At 57.6% G+C, this 23,920-nt stretch overlaps 1 protein-coding gene across 1 annotated transcript; it reads left to right on the top strand.

The window, feature by feature from the left end:
* The first annotated feature begins 9,512 nt into the window (after positions 1-9,512).
* ARHGEF37 (Rho guanine nucleotide exchange factor 37) lies at positions 9,513-23,654 on the top strand. The gene is made up of 14 exons (XM_055813157.1): positions 9,513-9,988; positions 10,323-10,385; positions 12,373-12,590; positions 13,013-13,136; positions 13,537-13,684; positions 14,584-14,783; positions 15,343-15,473; positions 16,062-16,166; positions 18,222-18,332; positions 19,560-19,889; positions 20,841-20,969; positions 21,329-21,524; positions 21,963-22,135; positions 22,513-23,654. The coding sequence occupies exons 1-14, from the start codon at positions 9,931-9,933 to the stop codon at positions 22,720-22,722; spliced, it is 2,196 nt and encodes a 731-aa protein (XP_055669132.1). The 5' UTR covers positions 9,513-9,930; the 3' UTR covers positions 22,723-23,654.
* The last annotated feature ends 266 nt before the right edge of the window (positions 23,655-23,920 follow it).

Here is a 23,920-nt window from a genome sequence, read left to right as displayed (position 1 = left end):
CCAACATGTAGGTAGCCACAGAAAACGGCTCTGCGGGATCTCACGGGCAGCCCTGAGCTCTCCATGCCCATGCTCCAAACCAGCCAGGGATGTGCCAGCTTCAGCCTCAGAGCTGAGTGGCAGCAAGACCCTGCGGGCACAGCTTAACTGGGGCTCTGTGGCACTGCAAGGCAGCTTTCGGCCATGGCTTTTTCTGGCCATAGACTGAACTGCTGCCCGCTGCTCAGAGGCACAGGGCCAGATGTCTGGGTGCCCTGGGAAGTAGCTGGGTGTCTTGAAGAGTAGGGGGCTTTGCTAGTGCCCGCGATGCAAATCTGGGAGCAGCACCAGCTAGGTGCAAACCTCCCTTCTGCTCTGCACTGACTGCAGCTCTGGCACAAGCTCCCTCTGCGTTGTCCTCTGCCTAGGGGGAGCAGCAGGCTGGTTCCTGCTGCTGAGCGGGGGGGCACCTCTGACAACCCAGGACCAGATTCATCTGCAGAGCAGCTTCATGGTGGGAACACAGCCCTGCTAATCACTGCTCTGTGCCTGGTCTTGTTAGCATTGCGACTGGGTGAAAAAACTGGTGTTTTATTTATCACTGCGTGAGGCTCCGGGTGCAGAGCTCTCACACCCGTGCTCCTTTCTGCATCCATCTGCTTTGGGTCGGTCTGTGAGGCCACATTTGTGTGGTGGTGACTGACGCCTGGCAAAGGAATGTCACACAGCAAGGATGCCTCACCCTGATTACAGGTGCTGCTGGTTTGATCCAAAGCCCACTAGCACCTGGGGAGCAGATTGAAATCTCATGTGACTCAGGCACAGGACTTATCACCTCTCTCCTAAGTGAGGCAGTTCCCTTGCTCTCCCAAGGTCCCTTGTGATCCTGCCTCCAGAAGGACACAGAGTCTGCCAGGTCTCCAGAGGAGGGGAAGGTGTGTGGTGCTGAGCCATGGCTCCCCACAGCAAGTCTGTGCTACCCAGGCTGATGGAGCCAGGCTTCTAGGACTGGCATGCAACCTGCTGTCTGAGACAGGCAACTTACATCACTCTGAAGCTTCTCAAGAAAATTCAGACTTGTGGGACCTGCCTCCCCTCTGCAGGGAAACAAAAAATGGCCTGAGGTCAGAGGGGAAGAAATGAGTGTTTGTCATTCACCCAAGGGTGGACCCGCCACAGCCATGCGGTGCAGCAGGTGACAGCATTTCTCTGTCCTGTGCCACTGCTGGCCAAAAGGTGAGCGATGCATCCAGAGCATCCCTTGAATGCTGCAGCATGAACTGCAGCAGCAATGCATGAAGTCAAAACAGGTGCCAGGTCCTGGTTGGGAGCTCTCTGCCAGCCTTGGCACTGGATGTCCTCAGCATCTCTGTGCTGCTGTACCAGGATCATTTCTCATGGCAGGTTGGGGCAGATGCTACAAAAAGGATCATTCCCCCCTAGGTGTCCTGTCCAGTTCCCAAGGGTCAAGTAGCTTCCAGAGTGACCTACACTGTGACTGGTGTGTTCAGTGTCTGGAGCACATGAAGTCCTGTCAGTCACCTCTTCAAAAAACTATCCTGAAAACCAATGCTTCTAAAAATAGAAATTTCTCCTTGCTTCACCTCTGCTGGACCCTCTCTCATGCAACAGAGGAGACAGACCGGAGTCAGATCTTCCCATTAAAGCTGATGGTGTCACATCTCTGTACCCAGCAGCTGGTACCTGGCTTCTGAGGACTGGTGCATTGCAGGGAACTCCAGGCACATGACAGCATCCCTCTGTGTGCCCTTGCTGTGAGGTTTGCCTTATCACCCCAGGGAACTGGAGACAATGTTCTGAAATCTCCAAACTCAGACTGAATTCAGTAGTGCTGCCTGTGTGTCACAGTGATCAGATCATATCATCAGACCATGTGGCAGCAGGCAAACAGAAGACACTACAGTCAGCTGCTGTGTCCGAATAACCAGCTCCTGCCACCTCTGCGCTGATTACAACTCCTGCAAGCATTAAGCAGTGGAGACATGCACGCAGAGGTGCAGGCTGGTGAAAGAGGCAGGACTGAATCCTAACAAAAGAACTTTTTAAAATTTTTTTGTGACCAGGACGTGTTGTGGTTTCCATGAATTCCCAGACTCTTTTCCCCTCCTCTGTCTCAAGGACATCACCAGACAGCTGTTAACAGCAGAAGTATTTGCTTTCGTTAGGCTGTATGCTGCCTGAAATCCAGAGGAGTCCAGGCAGAGGGATGTTCCCCATGGTGAGTCATTCCAAAAAGCACTTGAAGAAAAATAGTGAACTTCAGTTGATCATCATCAACAGTTCTCTTAAACCCAAAGGGAGCGGGAACATCTTTGTGATGGCAGGACTGGTCTGGCACACGGCACAGGTGGGGCTGAGCCCCATGTGGGGCAGCCTTCCTGCAGAGCCTGTGGCCAGAGCAGCCCAGGCTGCCCTTGGGTGAGGAAGCAGTGTGCCATGTTCCCAGGGAGCTGCCCGGTCTGTGGCTTCATCTCAGGGCAGCAGTTTGACAAAATGTCAGAGCCACGTGACAGCTTATCTAGGCCAATATCCTGGCTCCAGCTGTGGCCCATGGCAGAGGTTTACAGAGGCACAGAGCAAGGGCACAGCAAGACTTCCTGAGAATAGTCCCTGAGCTCCCACCAGTCCTCCAGCCTCAAGGAAGAGATGGTGGTTCTTTGTATTTAATAACCCAAAGGATTTTTCTTCCATGAATTCATCCAGTTCCTGTTTAAATGCTTTGCATCTGTCACATCCTGTGGCAAGTTGCTCCTCGCTCTAACTATACATTGCACAAAGAACCACTTCCTTTTCCTTGTTTTAAACTTCCCTCCAGGTAGTTTCGTTTGGAGCTTGTACTCCTGCACTGGAAGAGATGGTGAGTAATCACCCCTCCACACCCTCAGATGCCTCCCAAGATGGTGCAGATCTGTATCACACCCCTTTCCATCATTCCTTTTCATGTCCATGGAACTGTTCCTCATATAGAGGCTGCTCTGGAGCTTGGGGCATTCCTGCCTCCCTTCTCTGAGCCTCCTCTGTATCCTTCTTGAGATGGATGCAACGGGCAGAGCCAAACCCACACGCAACCTCCTGAGCATGGGCACGTTGCCGGCTTATGCAGTGGCAAAGCATCCTTTCTCGTCTCCTGTTTCTTTCCTACTCACTTGCAGGGAATTTTCTGTTTTCTTTGCTCCAAACATTTTGGAAACATCATTTAGCACTAGCCCCAAGATCTCCTTGCTGGGAGGAGACGCACCAGTCAGGGCCCATCACCGGGCTACCAGCGTTAAGACAGCTTTGTGTGTCTGTTCTGCCTTCACCTGAGTTTCTTTGGCCACCTTGCTGTCCCACCATTCGGGAGGATGAACCTGGCAGCTCCTGGCAGCCTGCCCTTGTCTGCTCTGCTCTGAAGAGCTCAGTGCTGGTGGCAAACATGGGCACTTTGCTATCTCTGCCCTTTTTCAGATCATTTCTGGACACACTCAACGATCCTCCGTGGGTAACATCCCTTTGCTGTGAAAACTGACCCTTCGCTTCAGCCCTTCCTTCCCTGCCTGTAACAACTGATCTGCCTGGCAGCTCTTTCCCGTCTCTGTCCCGTACAGCACTGTGTCCCCAAGGGTCTGTGGTGGGAGGCCTGGCTGGCCATCTTGCTGGACAGCCCACGTGAACCTGGTTTCATTCCCCACATCCTTGCTGGATGTCCCAGTGATCCCCCTTGGCCAGAGCAGGACCCAAGGCTGGGCAGAGAAGTCTCTAACTGGAAGGGCTCAAGGCTGGTGGCTCTCCACCATCATCGTGCCTATGCAGCTGGGGCGTAGGCTGGTGAGTCAAGGCGGGTGGAGGAACTGGAGCTGGCATCTCATCTGCACATATTAATAATGGTGACGTCCTTCTGACGCTGCAGTCATCTTGAGGCTGGAGGGCAGGAGATGAAGTATTGGCTGCTGACACACAGCGGAGCTCTGCTTTCAGCCGTGGTGACTGACGGGCAGAACATGCCTCCACTGGGCGCTGCCTCTTTGGCAAGAAGCCCCATGTTGCTGGAGCCAGGATAACCAGACAGGAACGGGGGGGCTGAGCTGTACCCCGGGGTCTGGGCAGGTGCTGCCCAGGCTGTGCAGGAGGCTCTCCTCTCAGCTGCCAGACTTCAGTGCCACCGGCATGTGGGACTCCTGGCCATTGTTTTGTGTTCCACAGTATTCGCTGATGGGGTTTTCCCACAGCAAACTCCTCCCCAGAAAAATATCCTCCTTGCTAAGACATGAGGAGGTGGGTAGAGGAGGACATGTAGGCAACACCGTGGGCTGGTCCTGCAGCCTCTCTGCTGCTTCTGGACCTCTCCTTCCACCTCAGCCTCTTTTCACCGCTTCTGAGTTTGTTTGGCCACATCTCTCGGTCTTCTCAGCCTTGGCATGTGGCAGCCTCACCAGCACTGACCTGCCAGGTCAGACCACCATTCACACCAGGCAGCTGCCTACCTGCAGCTCTCCACAGCTGCCAGTGGAAATGCCTGGTTCTCCCTGCTTGGTTGTTTATCTGCTCATGAACTGAAGATCTCCGGCATTAGGCTGCTCCCCTGAAAAGCCGCTTGGCTGTGGTCTTCTCCTGCACAAAGCTTGGGGGCTACCCACCCCTGCACTCCCTCCCTCCCGGCAGTGCATGGAGCTGGTGACCTATGGCAAGGTCTTTGCTTCAGGTGACCTTACTATGCTGTGAAACACAGCACAGCGGCTGAGGTTCCTGGGCTGGGTTTCTGCCTTCAGTAGTGAATCAAGCGCATGATGATCCCTCTCAAGGTGGCAGCTGTTACACTTGCCTGTGGTGGAGACACAAGCCCTGTCATGGCAGAGGCACTCCCTGTTGCGTCAGTGGAACAAGGGATGGAGAGCTTGCACACAGACTGGCTTGACAGCTTCAAAGGGCTGCTCTTGCCTCCCTCCCACCCTTTGTTTCTCTCTCAAGCAAGAGAAGTCAGCTCCTGCAACATCTCCCGCACAGGCAGCAGCTGCTGTGGTGACTCCAAGAAGAACCACTCTTGCAAGAATTTGCCTGGATGAGCGGGTGCTGGTGGGACTCCAGAGGCACCTGATAGCAAAGGTGATGGTGAATCTCGAGGGGATGCACCTCTGCTTATCTTCTTGTGCCCTCACCGTGCGTAGGGGAGCAACTGCACCCAGGGGTGGGGTGACAGCAGTGGGGTGCCTGAGTGCCCTGGGCGTGTGGGTGGCCCAGGACAAAAGCGTGGTGTGCTGCTGGGAGGAGGTGGTGGTCACGTGGAGCTCCAGCTCCACGGGTGGGTGGCTGTAATCACTTAGCAGGAGCAGAAACTCTACAAAGTCAGGCAGGGAGAAGATGTTGGTTTGATCAGTGGAAATGACTAATTAGCATAAACCACCAGAATTTTCTAAATACTTCTTATCTCTCTTGTGTCTCGTTACTCCTCACGGCAGGCAGAAGATGCTCGGTGGGATAGCGCGCCTGCCCTGTGGGATGCTTTGCACAAGGAGTGTTGTCATTGGCACTGCCCTGTGATGGGGTGTCACTGGCTCCAGCTGGGTCTGGGCTGTCCTGGAAACATTTGTCCTTCCTCCCAGAGCTGCAAAGTGCTGCAGATGCCTCCATCCTCCCTGGCACCCCTGCCCAGGTGCCCACGGACTGTGCACACCTCTGCGTGCTGCTCAGCCATGGCTTTCCAAGCCGGGCCAGGCCAGAGGCAGCGACTAAGTGCCTGTCCTGCTCACAGGTTTGGAGACACCAGCCTCCAGGAAGGGCCAGGTGCACGTGTCCTTGATGGGCAGGGATGGGACACCTTGCAGACCAGAGCTCTTATGAAATAACCTGTTTGCTAACTGAATAATTGTGCTCTCCAGCAAACTGTTATCCTTCACCAGCAGAGATACCAGCAAGAAAAGCAGCCACCAGCATCCATGCATTAATGGAAGGAAGAAAAGAATAAATATCAATACTGCTTGGTCTGTTGAGCAAGAGATGGCAGAGGGCTCCAGCAGAGCACTGCTCCGCACTGGTCCTGAGAGCTGGCACTGTTGTCTGGACAGAAAGGCAGCTACCTCAGCATTCAGTGCCCTCAAAACAGCATCTGGTTTTCTCCTCAAGCTGTCATCACTATCAGCTGGCTCAGCTGGTAACAGGGATGTGGGACAGATGGGTGAAAGGCCCAGAGTCACCAGCCCTGGGAGAGAAATGGAGATCTTGGGGTAGGAAAAGCAATTCAAGGCAGCAGGGAATCTGCGGGGAGAGGGAAGTACCACAGAGGCTGGTGGACATGAAGCTTCAAGCACTAAAATGTGGACAGAGGAGACCTGAGGGGCTGTAGCCTCAGCAAGGCTGAGAGGGGCTGAAACCTCCTCCACAAAGGAGATCTGCCTAAGACCCATAAATAATCCCCTCAGAAATAAAGAGCTGACTCAATTTATTCCACCTGGATCAAATTCTATCTGCTTATTTTTAGGCTGTGCTTCTCCTCTTGGTGCAGGCATTGCCCCTCCAGCCATGAGGCTGGAGCCTGCAGCTCCTTCCAGACCTCTGGAGATAACACAATTCATACTTGCTTAGAAGCAGGTGCAGCCCTGACCGAGTACATGGATGGGGTTATCCCAAGCAGGTACACACTGCCCTCCTTCCCTCCCATGGAGGCTTTAAGCACAGGTTACATTAGCCAGGAAGGAAAGAAAGAAGAGGAAGGAATGACACCTATGTGGTTTTTCAGGAGTTGCTCATGCTGGGATAAAGACCTTCCATTTCATGAGTGTTTTCCTCCTTTCTCCACACCTCAGCTCAAATTCCCCTGCTTTCCACAGCATGCACACGCAATGGTGTTGGAGGCAAATTCCACTTCCTAGAACTGCAGTGTGGGAGGAAGTTTTGCAATTAGGACGCACCTGCAAGTACATTCTTGGGCTGCAATTTTTTCCCCCGTGTTTTCATTTCCACCGTGAATGGCTGATAGCGGCGTGTGGTCACAAAGTCCTTTCAAGACTGGAAAGAAATCCAAAGAACAGTAATAATGCAAAAGATTAAATAGAGGAAATGTTACTTTCCTGTGCAAACCCGCTGCTTGGAGAGGAACCCCCGCCTGTTCTTATTAGGCATAGCCTGAACTGTTGTGCTTTGCATGGCTGGAAGTTGTGTTTATTTTCTGTGTGAGCCCTGCCTAACTCACAGCTTGTCTGGTGTGTTCCCAGAGAGCCCCCTGATGGCTTTAGCTTTCATCCAAATAGTCTGAGCTTTAACATTTTGAGGAGCTAGGAAAATGCTTGTCAGCCTTCCAGGAGCCAGCAGAAGTTTGGGGTGAGATGTTGAGGGAAAATAACCACCTTTTTGGCTGAGATGGTACCTTCTCCCTGGGTGGCTGCGTACACGCTGGGCGGCCACATGAGCTTAGCTCAGGCAGCTGGCAGCCTCCTGCCCTGCAAACCTGCCTCCCTCTTGCTGATGCTTTTACTACAATGCCTGTTTGGAGCCAGAGCCCAGCACCATCAAGCAGGTGTTCCTCCAGCCTTTGAACTGGGCCTGTGGTCATCACACAAGGAGTGTCATGGGGGTACCTTGTTCTACCAGCAGCTTGGGGTTGTGTTTTTTATTTAGATAGAAGAGCTGGCAGAGCGTTCCTGCTGTGGCAGTGGGTATGAAGATGGCCGGGCAGATCCGTGGAGGTGGCTCACCCTTGCTCTGTGAGAAACATCCTGTAACAACAGGTTTGCAATGAGGTTACACAAACCTGGGTCTGTTCTGGGAGAAGGCAGTCCTGCCTCCCTGCTGCCCTCCGCAGCGGCTGCAGGGTCCCACGCACAGTCCCATGCGCAGTCCCATGCCCTGCCACTGCTTGCCAGGTTTTGTCAGGCTGGGAGTGCTGGCTTCCCACAAGAGTGTGAAATGCCAAGAGTGCCAGGGGACAGCCCACCCTGCTGGGACCCTTTAGCTTGGCATAACCTGAGCACAACGCCTCGCCCTGGGACACAAACAATTCTTCTTGACCAGCTGGCACCTATTTGCTTTTCCCTTGTAAGGAGAGCCAGACCAGGGAAGCCAGCCTACTCTCACGCCTCCCTGGGGAGCTCTGGAGTGGTGACAGTCCTGTGACACTGCTCCCGCTCCCCAAGCCGCCCACGTGAGCCAAGCCGAGCCAAGCCAAGCCTAGCCGCAGCAGCCCCAGCCCTGGGGCTGGACAGAAGTGTGGGGTCAGCAGCATGGCAGGAAGGAAACGGCCATGGGGAAGGAGGTTTCAGCCACTCCCTGCAGCTCTTGGCGGCGAGGCCATCCTGCAGGGAACTTGCTGGAGCCAGGTTACCCAGCATCTGAAAAACCAGACTGGAATGGGAAATATGCCCAAGGAAACACCCATGGCATGAGCTGGTCAGGGAGAAGTGAGTGGCCAGGGATGCTGCCCTGCTGTGCCAGACCCAGTGGGGCAACAACACCATCCAAGGGCGGAATGGTGCCCTGCCAGGATTCCCTCGGCAGCTGCAGGAGCGTGGTACCTGCCCTGGTGTGATCTGCCAAAAGATGCCGATGGCAGCAAAGTGGAGATGACGTACCTCAAGGGGCGACAGGTTTGTTGGACACAGCAGTAAGAGATCCTGCCCAGGGATGGAGCTGGGGAACTCCTGACCTGTGCGATGCCTGCACAAAGGACGCCCAGCCAGGCGTTTCGCTGCTTCAGAAAGCACCTGGGCAAGGACTGAATCCCTGCTGCCACCTGCAAGGGAGGAAGGACAACATCTGTGTCCCCAAGGCCACAGCCAGGTAAAGCCCTCACTGCCCAGCCATGTGCAGGTCTCTCTCGTGGCCATGTATCTCCCTAAATCCATATGGCGTGGGACAGCCTGGGAACCATTCTCATGCGATGGCTTTACCCCAGCCAGCCACCCAGCCAGGGGACATTGCCATGCGTTGGCTTCTTCTCCAAAGACCTGCCTGGGCATTAATACTTCTGCCTCTTCCCATCCTTGGCTCTTCCTGCCACGTTGCTGCCCAGCTCATCCATCTGAAACCATTCCTGTGTGGTGCAGCATCCCTCCAGCACAGGGATGAGGGAGGCAGTTTCATGCTCTTGGCTCAGAGCCTGACACAGCCCCACAGGTGGGATGGGATGCAGGCAGGGAAGGCAGTGGGTCAGGCTGCCCTTCCTGGCACCAGCAGCAGGTGGGAGCCAGCAGGGCAGGTGTGTGCGGGCCCTGTGCTGCCCTGCGCGGCCCACACCTGCCCCCACACCTCAGCTGGGGAGGGGGCTGGCTTGCACCCCCAGGAATGGTCCCAGAGGGAGGGTCTGCACCAGAGAGCTTGTCCTGGCCTGTGGGGAAGTTTGGCTTTAGACACAGGCACTGCCTGTGACCTGTGTGAGTCACGGGAAGACTCGGAGTCCTTTTTACCGTCGCATTTTTCGGATACTGCAGGTCAGCATGCACAAAGCCAAGTGCTGCTGTCCCCTCCCTGTGGCCAGACCGAGGCCGAGCTCCCAGCTGCGGGAGCTGGCTGCACATCACCATCTCCCTTCTCAACAGCTTGTTTATACGGATGCAAACACCTCACGAGCCAAAAAACAACTTCACGCCAAATAGCCACTAACACCCAACGGCCAGCTCTGCGCAGCCACTTCCTCGGTTGTATATTTTCGTTTCTGTTTGCTCCGAAGCCTTTTCCGCGGCAGATCAGCTGCCGGGCGATGGCAGAGCGGAGGGACGCGTGGCCAGGGCCATGCCGGCCCGCGGGGTAACAGGGTGGAAGCCCACGCGTGCAGGGATGGGCTGTGGGTGCACCGGGGCTCAGCTCGTGCGGAGGTGGCAGCCCGCTGCAGCCGTAGCAGGGCCATGAAAAGGCGCAGAGGACTTGTCCCTGTTTATTTATGGCAGGAGCCAGCCGGTGTGTCCCCGCTCTGCAGCCGGTGCCGCGACAGCGGGGCTGCCGTGCTGCTGCCGGCAATGGGGGATGCCAAGGGGCAAGGCGGGGGCTGCGGCCGCCGTGCCGGGGGGTAACGCAGACCCAGGTACGGCGCTTCCCGCCCCCCCCCCCCCCCCCCCCGCCCCGCACCGCCCCCCCCCGCTCGCTTTCCGCATCCTCCCCCGCCGGGGCTGGCAGCGGAGGCGCTGAGCAGCCGCTGCCCGCCGGGCCGCCCGCCAGACCCCCCGCCGCGCCGGGCGTGTGCAGGGAGCGGCGCTGCCCATCGGCCCGGCCGCCCCGCGGCCACCAGCCCCCGCCCCGCGGCCACCAGCCCCCGCGTGGGTGCCGCCACCCCCGCGCCGCGGGCTCGCCCCGTCCTGCCCACGCCGGCCGTGCCAGCGCGGCTGCGGCGCGGCGGGTTGATCATTAACTCCCCGCAGGCAGCCGGCGAGAGACCGCAGCCGGGCGCAGCTCCCCGGCGCCAGCCCCGGCCGCCTCCGCAGGTAAGAGCCGGGGCCGGGGCAGCCGGTTTCGGGGCGCGGGGGGGGGTGGGCGCGGCAGGGCCGGCGCCTGTCGCTCGGGGCGCGGGGTCGGGGGGGCCCTGCGGCTGCGGCATCCCCTGCGTGCGGGTCGCTGCGGGCTGGCTGCGGACGCTGCCGGGTCCCCGCGGCGTTGGGGGCAGGGATGCTGGGAGCCACCGAGGCGGCAGCGACATGTCAAAGGCAGGCGGCTGCCTGGGAGCTGGGGAGTAAAACCTGCCCCCGCTCTCCCTGCCTGCTCCAGCGCTGCCCAGAAATGCTTCTGTTTGGTTTTGCGCGATTCCCTTGTTCCTATGATGTGTCAGGCCGGGGGGGGGGAGGGGAGAGAAAGAGGTTTCCCCAGCCTAGGGACGAGCCCCCAAGGCAGCAGCATGCTCTGGGGGATGCTGGTGCGGGGACCAGTGACAGCCCAGCTCCTGCATGGCCCTGCGCTTCAGGACAGCTCTCCAGGCTTCGGGGGCTGTCTCAGATCGGGGCTTTCCACCTGCCTCTGCTCTGCAGCCATTCCTCTGAGCAAGGATTTTGCTTTCACCCCCAGACAGAGGGCTCTGGGCTTCTCCAACAGCCCTTAATGGGAATCCTTCTGCCTGGACACCTCAGAAGCAACCAAAGGGGTGCAGGAAAGTGCCTTCTACTCCCCATGTCCCATAGCAGCAGTCAGGGGTGACAGCCAAATCTGCAGAGGTCAGGGATGACAGCTGGCAGGGTAACGTGCCCCTGTAAGGCAGGCGGAGGTCCGATACCTTCTCACATGCGTTTGCTTGCTGTGCCAAGCCCAGCTGTCCTCTGGCGCAGCAGTGGGCATATGCCAGGAGGGGACATTCACCCTGCCCGGTGCTCACAATTGTATCACCTGCTTGTTACCCAGACCCTTCCCCAGTGAAGGCTCGGGCTGCCCTGCCAGCCCCTCTCCCTGCTCCCACAGCTGTCACTGGCTGGGCAGGCAGCAGAGAGCAGAGGCAGAACCACCATCCCAGTGCTGCTGCTTGTGCCATCTCACTCCTATCCTGCCAAGCCACCTCCATCCTGCCTTTGCTCTTCACGTCCTCCACAGCCTCCATGGACAGGCAGCCTGGCAGCATCTCTTTCCCTGGCTGGAGTCTGGATCCAGCCAAGCTGTGTGCTGTGCTGCTGTGGGCTGTGCTGTCTCCCTCTCAAGGCCTCCTGCCTGGGACTAAGTATTATCTGTGATGCTTTGGGAGTTTCTCCATCCTCCCCTGTATCAGAGCAGAGTGTTCCCTGAGAAGGAAATGGCATGAATCAGCTCTGATTTTTCATGCTCTCCACAGGCAGAGAGGAGAGGGGAGCAGGCTGTGCTGCGCAGGGCGCGGGCATTGCGCAGCAGGGACTGCAAGTGCCTCTGGCAGAGGTGCCTGCAGCTTCACCCACTTCTCCCCCCATCCCTGTCACTTTTAAACCAGCTCTCCCTGGCACAGAAACGCTTCTTGTTCAAGCACTGCAAAACACTCTTGGTACTTTGAATAGGACTCTTGAACGCGAGGCAACGTGCCAGGTGCCAACAGCCAAGGCAGGGAGGGATCAGCTAGCCCCGGCAGCAAGGAGTGCGAGGAGAGGTGGCAAACCCTGCTTTGCCCTCGGGGACCAGTCCCTGCGCAGCCCCAGTGCTGGGGTAGTGCTGCCAGGCCCCTGCCTGCACCCTGACCCTGCACGTAGTCGCTGGCGTTTGGGCACGTGTGTGTGGCAAGTCCACCCCTGCCTGCCGCACATGGGTGTCCATCCCCTGCAGCCAGCCCGCCCCTGCTTGCAGCTCTTTTTATGGCTCTGGAGTGTCATCCACGCCTTGCTTGTACATGAAGATGGCTTGAGTGTCCCCGAGGATGTGCTGTGGGGTGCTCCCCACACACAGAGCAGGGACCATGGGCATGGGGCTGGGTTGGGCACTGGAGCACCCTTGCACAGCCTGCCCCTAACCCCCTGCCACCCCCTGCAGAGTGCCCCACCAAGATGGCGAGTGCCCATGGGGCAGAGCCCAATGCAGAGGATGCAGCCGAGACCCAAGAAGCCATCTACGAGGAGATCATGCCCTGCAACAGGATGGAGCTGAGCCAGCAGCTGGCCGTGGAAGAGCTCATCACCACTGAGGCCAGCTACGTCCACAACATCCAGCTCTGTGTGTTGGACATCCGAGCACACCTCCAGAAGAAGCAGGTGAGATGGGGTATGTCCCCTTGCCCAGGGGCTAGAGACTGTAGGGTGAATCTGTCAAGAGCTGAGAGATACCCAAATCACTGCAAGGAGGTCACCACATGCTCACCTTCCACCTTCCTGGGCTCACCTCAATCAGCCAAGGTCATGGGTTGGATGGACATTGGGTCTGACCCAGTGCAGCCGTCCTACAGCTTTAACCCTGCATCTGTAACATGAAAAGGCCTCATCACCCCACTCGGGAGCACAGCCGCGTCTCAGCATACCCAGTGTCTCCTGCAGCAAAGCATTGCTCCAGCTCCTCTGGTGTCATGTGGGGCAGCTGGAAGGACACAAGTGCTCAGGAGGGCATCTGTACCTCCAGAACACACGGTCCACCTGTCTGATGTATTTGGCTTACCCTGGGGCATCTTTGTTCCCTTCAGCTGCCTGATCTTGACCTGGAAGGACTCTTCTCTAACACTGATGACATCCTCCATGTCTCCAGACGGTTTCTGAAGGGGCTTGAGGCCACAGCCACCAAGGAGCATGAGCAGCTGCACTGCATCAGTAAGTGGTGCAGTGCCGAGAGCTGATCCGTGCCCACCGATGTCTTTGCTGGTGCTGGCAGTGCTGCTGCCCGGTGCTATGCCCAGGTGCAGCCTCCAGCCCACCTGCCCTGACACCTCCTGCACCTTCCTTGGCTCCGGGAAGCACTGCTGCCTGCACGCTGCCACCCACGCTCACCCCGGTGGGACAAGGCAGACCTGCCCAGCCTGCAGAAAGTGAGGGGGAGGGCAGCATCAGGGCCAGGTTAGCAGAGGGCCCGGGGTGCAGAGAACTGCTCCAGCGTGTTTGGCTGGCACTGCTTTGCCGGCTTCACTCATCCAGTGCACTGGGGAGAAACCTCTGCCTTTCTCTGGGGCCATAGGAAAGGGCCATGCTTCCCAGCTTCGCTGTCCTTCCCCAGGCACCCTGTTCCAGGAGTTCAAGGAGGAGATGGAGACTGTCTACAAGATCTATTGTGCCAGCTATGATCATGCCCTCCTGCTGGTGGAGAGCTACCGCAAGGACTCCAGGCTGCAGCAGGAGATCTTGGAGACCCTGAATGCAACAGTGTAGGTGCCTGCTGGCTGAGGCCACCACCTCCCTGTCCCTGTTTTGCCTACTGGCCTTGTTCTTCACCTCTCTGGTCAAGCTGTCTGCATGGGTATGTGCCCCCAGGCTGAGTGTAATATCATGGCTATGACCTTTGTGGCATTGCTCTGTCAGCCTGTCCTGCATCCTCGGGGCCACTTGCCGAAGGGGCATTGCAGGCTGGTGGTCTTTTATGGTGGACCCCAAAACAAGGAATGGGGTGGCACCCACAGCTCCTGCCCGCTCCATAGCCAAGAGGCTGTACCCACAGATGGCACGTGTATACCAGCTTGACCAGAGGGATGGGCTGGCCCCAAAGGACCTGCTGAACCTCTCCTGAACTATCAGGGGGGTCACAAACACTCTTGGAGCCAGGAGAGGCAGGTGCAGCAGCACAGGAGCTGCTGGCATTTACTGCTCTCTGTTTCAGGGCACGGGTGATGTGACTCCCAGCGAGCAATGCCTTGCACGCAGGCGGAAAGGGAGTCCTGCCTGCAGCCGGCCCACGCTTTGCCCACACCCTCCCCTCCCCATTGCCCCTGGAGCAAGTGCTGATCCCGTGCCTTCGAGCTAGACAAGCACAGCACTGTTCAGGGAGGCAGGGCACCCGCCTGGGGCTGGCACTGCCTTCGGGGCTGGCAGGGACAGCGTCCCCCTGCCAGTGCTCCCGGGGGGGTGGCCTTGCAGCTGGCAGAGAGCAGGAGTTCACAGCCAGAACCTGCCCCCGGCTACTGGGCACAGCTTGTCTGTGGGTCCAAGGCAGCAAAGCTCCCCTGCAGCTGCAGAGGCGCTGCTTTCTCCCCAAAATGCTCGCAGAGAAGCTGGGGGAAGCGGCAGGGAGCCCTCCATGCCAACGTTAAGCAATTCCCCTCTCCATCAGGCCTCACACGGGCGTGTCGGATCTCAGCTTCTTCCTGGTGATGCCAGTGCAGAGAATCACCAAATACCCACTTTTGCTGGGGAAGATCCTGGAGAACACCCCCGCCAGTGCCAGTGCTTACCCGGCCCTGCAGGCAGCCGTCCGTGCCATGTCCCAGGTCAATGCCAACATCAACGAGTACAAACGGCGCAGAGAAGTAGGTGAGTGGTCAGGAGGCACGGTGCAGGCAGGGGGCATGGTGTCTGGCAAGCCCCAGCCCAACCCCATTTGTCTCCCCTCGGTCTTGTACTCATTCCCACTTCAATCAGTTCAAAGCTGTCCTGCCCACCACCCATCCTGCCTGGTGGAGCCACAGACTTGTGCGGGCAGCTCCTGGCACTGCTCTGGTCCTGCAAATGTCACTCTGGGCAAGATCTGAAGGCTGCAGGAGCAGGGTGGCATGGCGGGGTGGAGCACAAAACTAGTCTGCCTGCATTCCTGGAACTGGGGAACAGGGATGAACAGTCCTGCCCTTGGGATAGGAGAAATCAGGCTCCCCACAAATGGGAGCTTGCTGCTCTTTTTGGTTTTCATAGTACTTTCCTCAGGGCTGCCCTTCTTTGATGTGGGTTGTGCTTATCCTGTTCATCAGGACTTGTCAGCTCTGGGCCCCTGTGCTGCTCACCCGCCTTGCCCACTCAGGCTGCTGAGGCTGCTGCCCTGAAGTTTCCTCTTCTGATCTTTTTTTCCTCCCACCTTGTGTGCCCCAACCCGAGGCAGCCACCAAATACAGCAAGGCCGAGCACCTGACACTGCGGGACCGCTTTGCACGCCTCAACACACACTCCATCGCCAAGAAGACCACGCGGCTCAGCCGGCTCTTCATGCACGAGGCCGGCATCGTGGCCAAGGTGGGCAGCGCGCACCCCACTGCCTGCACCCACGGACCTGCTGCCTTTCCTCGGGTTGTTTCTGGGGCTTTCTGCTGCCTCCCGAGATGCCTGGCTGGCTGAGCCGAGGTGGGGTGGCCAATGCTGACACCCAGTGGCCCACGCTGTCACGAGAGCCACAGTCACATTTTCGAGCAGCCTAAGGATGCCTCCCGGTCCTCCATCCCGAGGATCAGTAGGGTAGAAGGGATGCAGGTACACACCTCGCTCCTTGCCTCAGAGCGTTGCAGGGGAGAACTTTGGCCCCCAAAGGATCTAGAGGATCCTTGGGCACCCCAGCAAAAGGAAAGGCACCCCCGTGTTCCCGGCACTGCAACCACGCCAAAAGCCCTGTTTCTACCTGCATCCGAAGCACCCTAGATCTTGGCCCTTCTCAGATTCCTGGAGCCTCTCAGGGTCTCCCTTGCCCGTCCCCAGCACTGTGAGCTTCAGTAAGACGCCAAAGCGCCTGGCTGCTGTTTCTGTCAGCACCCAGCAAGGGGCATCAGCCCTGCCGGAGGCATTGCCTGACGTGCCCGTGCTGGTGATGAGCTGCCCCTTGCCTTGCAGACGGAGGACAAGGAGTACGACGACCTGGAAGAGAAGTTCCAGTGTGTGGTGTCCAGTGTGGCCATGCTGAAGGAGAATGTGGCCTCCTACCTGGGCCATTTAGAGGTAAAACCTTGACCACTTGACAGGGGGTTGGCCCCATCCAGGCCTCGGGACCCTTTTCTTGGGGTTGCAGAATACTTTCAAGCCCTGTGGAAACCAATAGTAGTTGGGGCTGTTCAGGGACTTGCATCTCTCAGCTAAATCGTACTGTTGTGCCAGGGACTTGCACAACATCCAACAATTGCTCAGGTCCAGGGGAGCTTAAAACAAAGTTGATGGTTCATCAGTGCAGTCTGATCTGGGTATCATTTGAGAATAATCTGTCCTTAAACCGACCATTATCTCAAGGCGTGACATGGCTGAAAAGGCTGAGTGTTTCTCAGCCTGGGAATTTTTGTGTTAGTAACGGGTATAAGGCAGAAATGCTCCCAAATCAGGCCTGACAACAAACTTCCTTTCTGAGCTCACCTGGGTCAGTAGCTGGTATGATTTTCTCATGGAAATCCCTTGGGGCATCTGTGGAAAATGAATTGATGGCAAAACGTGCAATCCCCAGACACAGTAGTATCAGGGAAGCCTCAGGAAATGGCAAAGGGTTCAGAAAGCAGCAATTCAAGGGCTGGAAAGACCCTGTCATGGAAATATTGAGAAGGGCTCCCCATTTAGGATTGCGAAGGAGGAAAGGGGGATTGAAAAACTCCCTGTAGCCCAAAAAGTGGATAAAATAGGGTTAGCATAGAAAGCATGAGGATAGTAATCTGTTTGCCAGTGAGACATGGCATCAGCTAGGGGAATGGGGTATATCCGTTCCTTGGGACATCATGTACTCCTGGGGACCTGCCTGGCACTGCCCCTCGCTGAGCTGCATCTCTAAGCTTGGCACCTTGGCTTCAGCCAGGACATCAAGTGTCTGCAAACAGGCTGGGCAGCCTAGATAATAAGCTGTGGTTAGGAATCGTGCTGGAGCTTGGATGCTGCTTCAGAGGAGCTGCTGGTGGTGGAAGGTGGGGCTGCATGCATGCTCCACTTCTCTCCCTCTGAAAGCTTCTCACAGCCATCCTGAGGGCTGATGAAAACATCTTCTCATAGGACAGAGACAGTCTTACCTGACTTTGTGCTAACTGGTGGTTCCCTCATCTCTCTATACTGGTGTCCTCACCACAAGGAGACACAAATCTTGGTTTGTACAACAATTGTCACAGCCACCTCTGCTTGTGTAAGAGCCCCTGCAGGGCTGGGGAGCAGCACAGGGGTCTCAGAGCTGCTGTCTTCCGCTCAAAGGGTCAATTCCCTTTCATATTTCCATCTCCTTTCCCTCCTGTGGTAAGGAAGGACATAAAGGAAAGGTCTCCTAAACATAGCCACAGGCAAAAATAAGACGGGGTTTAGGACAGAGATCAGGGCATCCTGAGAGACCCATGGTAGCTGTGGTTGATGGGAATCAAGCAGAAACTACTCCAGGACTAACTGCAGGAGCAGTGCTCCAAGCGGTAGCAAAGCTCGCCCAGGGAAGAGAGCTGGCTTCCCTTGGCCAGAAGCAAGCTGGGTCTCAGAGCTCTGTGTTCCCTTCTGGTGGTCTAGGTGTTGTGGGTCAAAATCTCCCTGCAGGCTTGTAGGAGGCTGCTGCCCAGGTTTATCATTAGAGCAAAGCCTCTCAAAGCAGAGGAGTGCTTCCACCCAAACCATCCTTAGCTGCTTTCCTTTCCCGTCAGTCTTACTCTCCTTGCAGAGGTGGGGGGAAGGTTTTGTGCACAAATACAAGAAACTCCAGGGCTGCTGGAACACCAAACCCAAATGTCAAAGCACCAGGCGACATCAAACTGGGGCAGGCCACCTGGGGCTACAGGGCAGCATTGGCCACCTTGTTGGGGTAGAAGTCCTTCACCAAGCCAGTGCATGACTCCTTCCTGAGTCTCCTCTAGGTCTATTAACACCTGAGCAAGCTCCCTTGTCTTGCAGACAAGAGTAGCTAGAGCATCAGTCCCACAGAGCTGCTAGCATAGAGCACCCTAAATGGGACATTGGCGTGTCTTTGGGAACACGGGGATAAGCTATGGATGGGTTAACTAGTGTTGGGCAGCTTCTGCAGGTCAGGTCTGATGGCTTTCTCCCTTTCAGGTGTTCCTGTTGCCTGCTCCACACAAGTGCGAACTGCAGATCGACGAGGGACCTGCCCAGCAGTACCGCCGCTTTGCAGAGTACCTCCACGGCACCGTTTTCCCAGAGTTTGTGAGTGCTCCTTCCCTGGTCTCCTTCAGCCAAGCATATGCTCTCACATCTTCTGGCAGCTGCACAGCAGAGGCTGGCTTCTCCCCCAGGGCAGGACAACCAAGAGCTGAGGGGCCACCCCAGAGCAGGCAGCATCTGCACCAACAGGCAGGCCCCTGGGGCCTGAACATTGCAGGCAGAGCCAGGGGCAAGTAACAGGATCCATCAGCAGCCCCAGACACAAAAAGTGGGAAACCAGCTCCAGAGTCCGTGTAGGAAAGAAGAGACAGGGCCAGAGAGACAGCTACAACACAACTCTAAAGTCCGTCCAGGGCTGGAGACAAGCTGCAACATCTACGTGATGGATTCATCCAGGACCTGAACTACCTATAGCTGAGGTCCAAGGTCCACCCAGGAAACAGAGGCAGAAACACACCCACGGCAATATTCTGCAGAAACAGAAAGCCCTTAAATGAGCTGTGAGCAGGGGTGGCCCCAGGTGAGGCTGGTCTGGGCCATTAAAGACTATTTGTGCCTTCAGGGCCCTGATGTTCAGAGCCAGCCATACAGGCGGGGCTGTAGTGGAGGACAGGATGGTGGGAAGACCAGGTGTACTGTTTGACTCACACAGGGCATTTGCCACCAAACCCCAGTCCCACTTACACACATCCTGTGGACATCTGTGCTTACCTTTAGGAGCCCAAGAGACCCCCACCTGTCTCCTTCCACCACCCCTGTCTGGCTATCCAGGACTCCCTCTTGGGTGGTGGCTGCCGCTCTGAATTTCAACAGGGAGGTTTTTCCGAGCAGTGAAGAGTGTGGCAGGGCAGCCTGAACCCCACACCTGGATGCTGGCATCCCCGGGGAGTGCCTGTATGGGGAGGGAGGATAGCTACGTGGGATAACAGACCCTGGGCTGAGGGCCTCTGTCAAACCAAGACGTTACAACTTGCATGGGACAGTCACTGCAGCACCCACCTTGGCCCTTGGGACCTTGTGCACGGGGGTCCTACCCGATCATTTGCATTTGTATTTGAATCAAGGTATGCCTGACTGCTCTGCTCGGTACCAACAGTTTGCTTTGGTTGGCATCCTGTGTGCCTTCAGGGAAGGATGCCTCAGATGCTCCCCATTCCACACAAGCCCACCAACAGGTCCCCAAACCTTTTCTCCTCTGTACAACAGTGCCCCATGCAGACAGCTGGGCCTGTTTGGGGGCCTCACATTTTGGATTTTCTTGCCCCACAGAAGCAACGACTGGACAGGCTGGTCTGCCAGCCCCTCTGCAGCCTCTCAGACATGCTGGTGGGGCCACAGCAGCTGGTCAAGAAGCGCCTGGACAAGCTGCTGGACTACGAGGAGATCCAAGAACGGAAGAGCGAGATGGGCAGCGTGACATATGACGAGGAGGCAGCCATGAACACCTACCTTGCCATCAATGCCCTGCTCGTGGCTGAGCTCCCACGGTTCAACCAGGCAACCGTGCAGCTCCTGGGGCAGATACTGTGCTCCCTCAGTGCCCTGCAATGGGACTTGGCTGCCCAGGTGCTGCGCCAGGCAGAAAAGGAGCTAGAGCAGGTGAGAGTGACCCCTTGGCGTGTGTGCCCAAACTGTTGCACGTGCTGAGCCAGGCCTGCCCCTGCCTTCTTCAGGCTTGAGACATCGCTTGGACATTGAGGCACTGAAGGTCTGCTGTAGCCCAAGCCTTCTCTTGCTGACACGCAGCTCCCTGCCTAGCATTTGTAAACAATCTCTCCTCCTCTTTGGCTGGGGAAAGCCAAATTTTCTCTTCTTCGCTGCCAGGAACTGTCCTGCTTTCTCTTTGAGAACACCACTGGTAATTTATGGATGTGCTGCCTGAGAGATCAGTGTTAACTCTGTGAGAGCTCTGTGCTGGGAAGGCAAGGAGGAGAAAAACAGCTTCTGGCCTGAGGAATGAGCATCCCTCGACCCCCATCCCCTGGGAGACGTCTCCCAGCACTCCTCACTGGCACAGTACTCTCTGAGGTTGACGTTTGTGAACATGGTGATCAGGCCAGTCCACTGCCCTGGGGTAGAGCATGGCCCTGACCTGACCCATTACAAAGATGAGAACAAGATACAGCCACGTGGAGGTATCCTTTTAGGCGCTGCTCCTACGTACCTCGTCATGAGGGTGGATCCCCCTTGCTCAGTCTGGAATGCTTATGCTGCAGACATCTACCCTGGAGCTACATCTACCCACCTCCCTTTATAGTTGGGTGGGGTGGGGTGGGCTGTGGGCTTGGGGCAGAACAACGGGACCCAGGGACTGCTCTGGTGGGCTGGGTGCAGCCCTAAGAGCCCCATGTGTGATGGCCCTGCTCAGGAAAGGTGGCTCAAAGACAAGAGAGGAGCAGCTTTGATCCTAGATGCAAGGTGCATCTTTAGTGACCGGGTCTGTTCTCTTGCTTTCTCACCCTTTTTCTTCTTGCTTCTTCTCTTTTGACCCTACCCACAGCTCTTCCCCTCCCCAGGGCCCTCTCTCATCTCCAGAGTCTGTCTCCACAGATGCCCCATGGCCACATGCCTCTGCCCAGTTTCTGGAAGATGGTGGAAGACAGCTTGCAGCAGTCTGGTGCTCAGCTCCGTACCTTCTGCCAGATGTTTGAGACAGTCGTGCCAAGCCCTGTGACACAGGTAGGAGCTGGGAAGGGGATGTCTCAGACCAGCTGGATAAAGAGGTTCCCCGGTGCAGAACAGCTCTTTGGTGGGTAAATTGGCTCAGAAAGTGGCCCAGGGGCTTGCTGCAGCCCCAGTATTTCCCTCAAGCCCCTGGCTACAGCTGGGTGGGAATAACCAGGGATGAAACAGTCTTAGCTCCTCTAGTACTGGACACTCGTCTCCAAACCATGAGGTAGAGCAGATAGTGTGAAGGAGTTTCTCCTCTAACCTCTCACTGGGATGTGAGCCTGCAGAAAGCAGAGCACACGTATATGGAAGGCCTCAGTCTCCTGCATGTCTCATCAAATGCTCTGGTGTCTCTTGCTCCCCACCAGCCTCTGAACCCTGCTGAGGAGCGGAAGGTCCTTTCCCTTGTGAGCAAGCACGGCCCAGACAAACTTTACCAAGTGACAAGCAACATCAGTGGCAGCAAAGACCTGGACTTGACCTTGCAAAGGGGACAGATTGTAGCTCTGCTGCAAAGTGTGGACACTAAGGGGAACACGAGCAGATGGCTGGTGGATGCTGGAGGTACGGTGAGCGCTATGGGGAGCCTCTCCCTGCCTTGGCACCAGGGTCAGAAACCAAACCCAGACCACATCCTCATCTTGGATGGCCATTGCCTCCCGGACCCTCCCTTCCAGGGTTTGCTCATCCCAAACCCACCTCTGCTTTGCCAGCTACGCCCGTAGCCATTAGCTGTAAAGTTCAGGTTTCCCCACTCATTCCCCAGGGGAGCACTTGTGATGTGTTGTAGCTGGGAAAGGAGAATCCCATGCATACAGAAACATCTTGAACCCCCTTTTTGGGTGGTTTTGCTGCTGGGTATCCCCTAGCGGTTGACCAGTTTGAACAGGGCTGCTGTGCCATGCCAGGCAACAGCCCAGTTGTCATTCCTCTCTCCTGCAACCAGTCCTACATGTGCCAGGCAGCAGGGCCCCATGGCCTGTGTGTCTGCATGTCCTCCAGGTCCCCGAGGGTTTGTGCCTGCTGGAAAACTTCAGCCCTATTGTCCTGTACAAAGCCAGCAGCCCAGGATGCAGATGCCGGCCCTGGAGAGTGGCACAGAAAGGAGGCGACATTCATATGCATCACCTGAAGCTCCCAGGCCACAGATGGCCACCTTCACCCCCACTTTCCAGGTGAGAGTGGGGGACACCCCCCAGGGCCATTCCTAGCAACCTCACCAGCTCCATGCTAGTCCTCGTGTGTGCAACCTGTGGGTGGGAAGGTGGCCTTGCTTTTCCAGCACACCTGTAGTCATACATGTGCAGCCACGTGCCTAGCAGGGGAGTGTCGCATCCCGTGGCCAAGTGTCCCATGAGGCTGGTGTCTGCCTTGCTGAGACCTGGGGTGGACGGAGCAAAAGTGTCCTTGGTGGGGTCCCCAGTGTCCCTACATCAATGGCACTGCTGTACTGCCCTCAGAAGTGGCCTGCTGGCCTGCCATGTGTGTGCTTTCCCCCTTTGACTCTCCTGTCCAGCAAGGGCTTCCTCCCTGCTTCCCCCACCTTTTGCAGGTGGTTGCCGGCTTCTCCTTCGCAGCCAGGAGTCCACAGGAGGTGAGCCTCCAGGCAGGGCAGCCCGTGGTGGTGCTGGAGCCGCATGACAAGAAGGGGAGCAAGGAGTGGAGCTTGGTGGAGGTGAATGGCCAGAGGGGCTATGTGCCCTCCAGCTACCTGGTGACCGTCCCTGTGCAGGAGCCCACAGGCTGGAGCTTGCCTGTGTGAGCACAGCCAGCCCGCACCCAAGGGCACAGGCTTCGTCAGATGAGAGCGATCCGCTTGGCACCCAAGGACTCGTGGCAGGAGATGCTGAAGGGCAGTAGCCCTGGGCCAGGGAGGCGGTGGGAAGCAACTGGCGGAATATGGCCCAGGGAACATGGGTGTGAGGAGGGATGGCTGTTGGGAGGCACTTTTTGGTGGGTAGGCGTGAGGATGCCATGTCCCATACATGTTTGCATGAAGGAAGGCAGTATGAGGGAGTGAGGGCAGGTGGCTGCAGGTTTTCAGGAATTTGTTGAAATCGATGTTAGTGACAAAAGTGTCCTTAGGGGTGATGAGACAACATTGTCCCCAGTTAGATCAGGACTGAGCTGCAAAGGGTAAGTGCTGCAGGGGGGGTCTTCAGCCTGGCTTGAAGCATCTGGGGCTCTCGGAAGGGGGTTCTCGGAGCAGCACTGGTGAGAGTGCAGAGGAGCAGCCCTGGAGACGCGGTTCCCTGCTACTCGCCGGGTCACTCTGCCTACCTGGTTGCCTGCCCCTGTGTGCCATTGCGGTCCCTTTGGCAGCACAGCCTTCACGTCCTGCTGAAGGGCATGGCGATGCCAGCCTGCGCCTGGCTGCACCATCAGTGATGGGAGAGTGTGGGGCTGAGGCCCACGGGCCGGGGTCCTCCCAGGCCCTCCTGGCCACGCAGCCCCACTCCCGGCCTCGGTTTCCCCCCGCAGCGGGGCTGATGCTACTGACCCACGTGAGAGGCGCTGAGCTGTGGTGACCAGAAGCGCTCTGTAACACCGCCGATGCTGTTCTGTGTGACGGACTGATGCGCTGGCGTTGTCGTGTGTGACACCGCCGGCCTGCGCCAGGCGTGCTGACGGGCTCGGCGCCCCGCGCGGGGCTGCGCCGCGGCCGCCAGGTGGCAGAGGCACCGCGTGTGCCGGGCTGCGCCTCGGGGGGCGGGGCGGGGGCGGGGCTTCAGCGGCGGGGGCGGGGGGAGCGCGGGGCTCGGGGGAGAGGGGCTGCGGGGAGCGGGGGGCTCGGGGGAACGGGGGGCTCGGGGGGAGCGGGGCTGCGGGGAGCGGGGGGCTCGGGGGAACGGGGGGCTCGGGGGAGCGGGGCTGCTGGGAGCGGGGGCTCGGGGGGAGCGGGGCTGCGGGGAGCGGGGGGCTCGGGGACTGCGGGGAGCGGGGGCTCGGGGGGAGCGGGG

Source organism: Falco peregrinus, chromosome 8 (assembly GCF_023634155.1).
Source record: "Falco peregrinus isolate bFalPer1 chromosome 8, bFalPer1.pri, whole genome shotgun sequence".
In the NCBI taxonomy this organism is placed as follows: domain Eukaryota; kingdom Metazoa; phylum Chordata; class Aves; order Falconiformes; family Falconidae; genus Falco; species Falco peregrinus.
The sequence above is the reverse complement of the archived record's forward strand: the minus strand, read 5'-3'. Positions and strand labels throughout refer to the sequence as shown.

Bases quoted from the DNA above. Each gene is read 5' to 3' on its own strand.
- ARHGEF37 (XM_055813157.1), top strand. From the start codon at position 9,931: ATGCCAAGGGGCAAGGCGGGGGCTGCGGCCGCCGTGCCGGGGGGTAAC. The intron at 15,474-16,061 runs GTGGGCAGCGCG...CTTGCCTTGCAG, and splicing joins AGGCCGGCATCGTGGCCAAG to ACGGAGGACAAGGAGTACGA. The intron at 21,525-21,962 runs GTACGGTGAGCG...CATGTCCTCCAG, and splicing joins ATGGCTGGTGGATGCTGGAG to GTCCCCGAGGGTTTGTGCCT.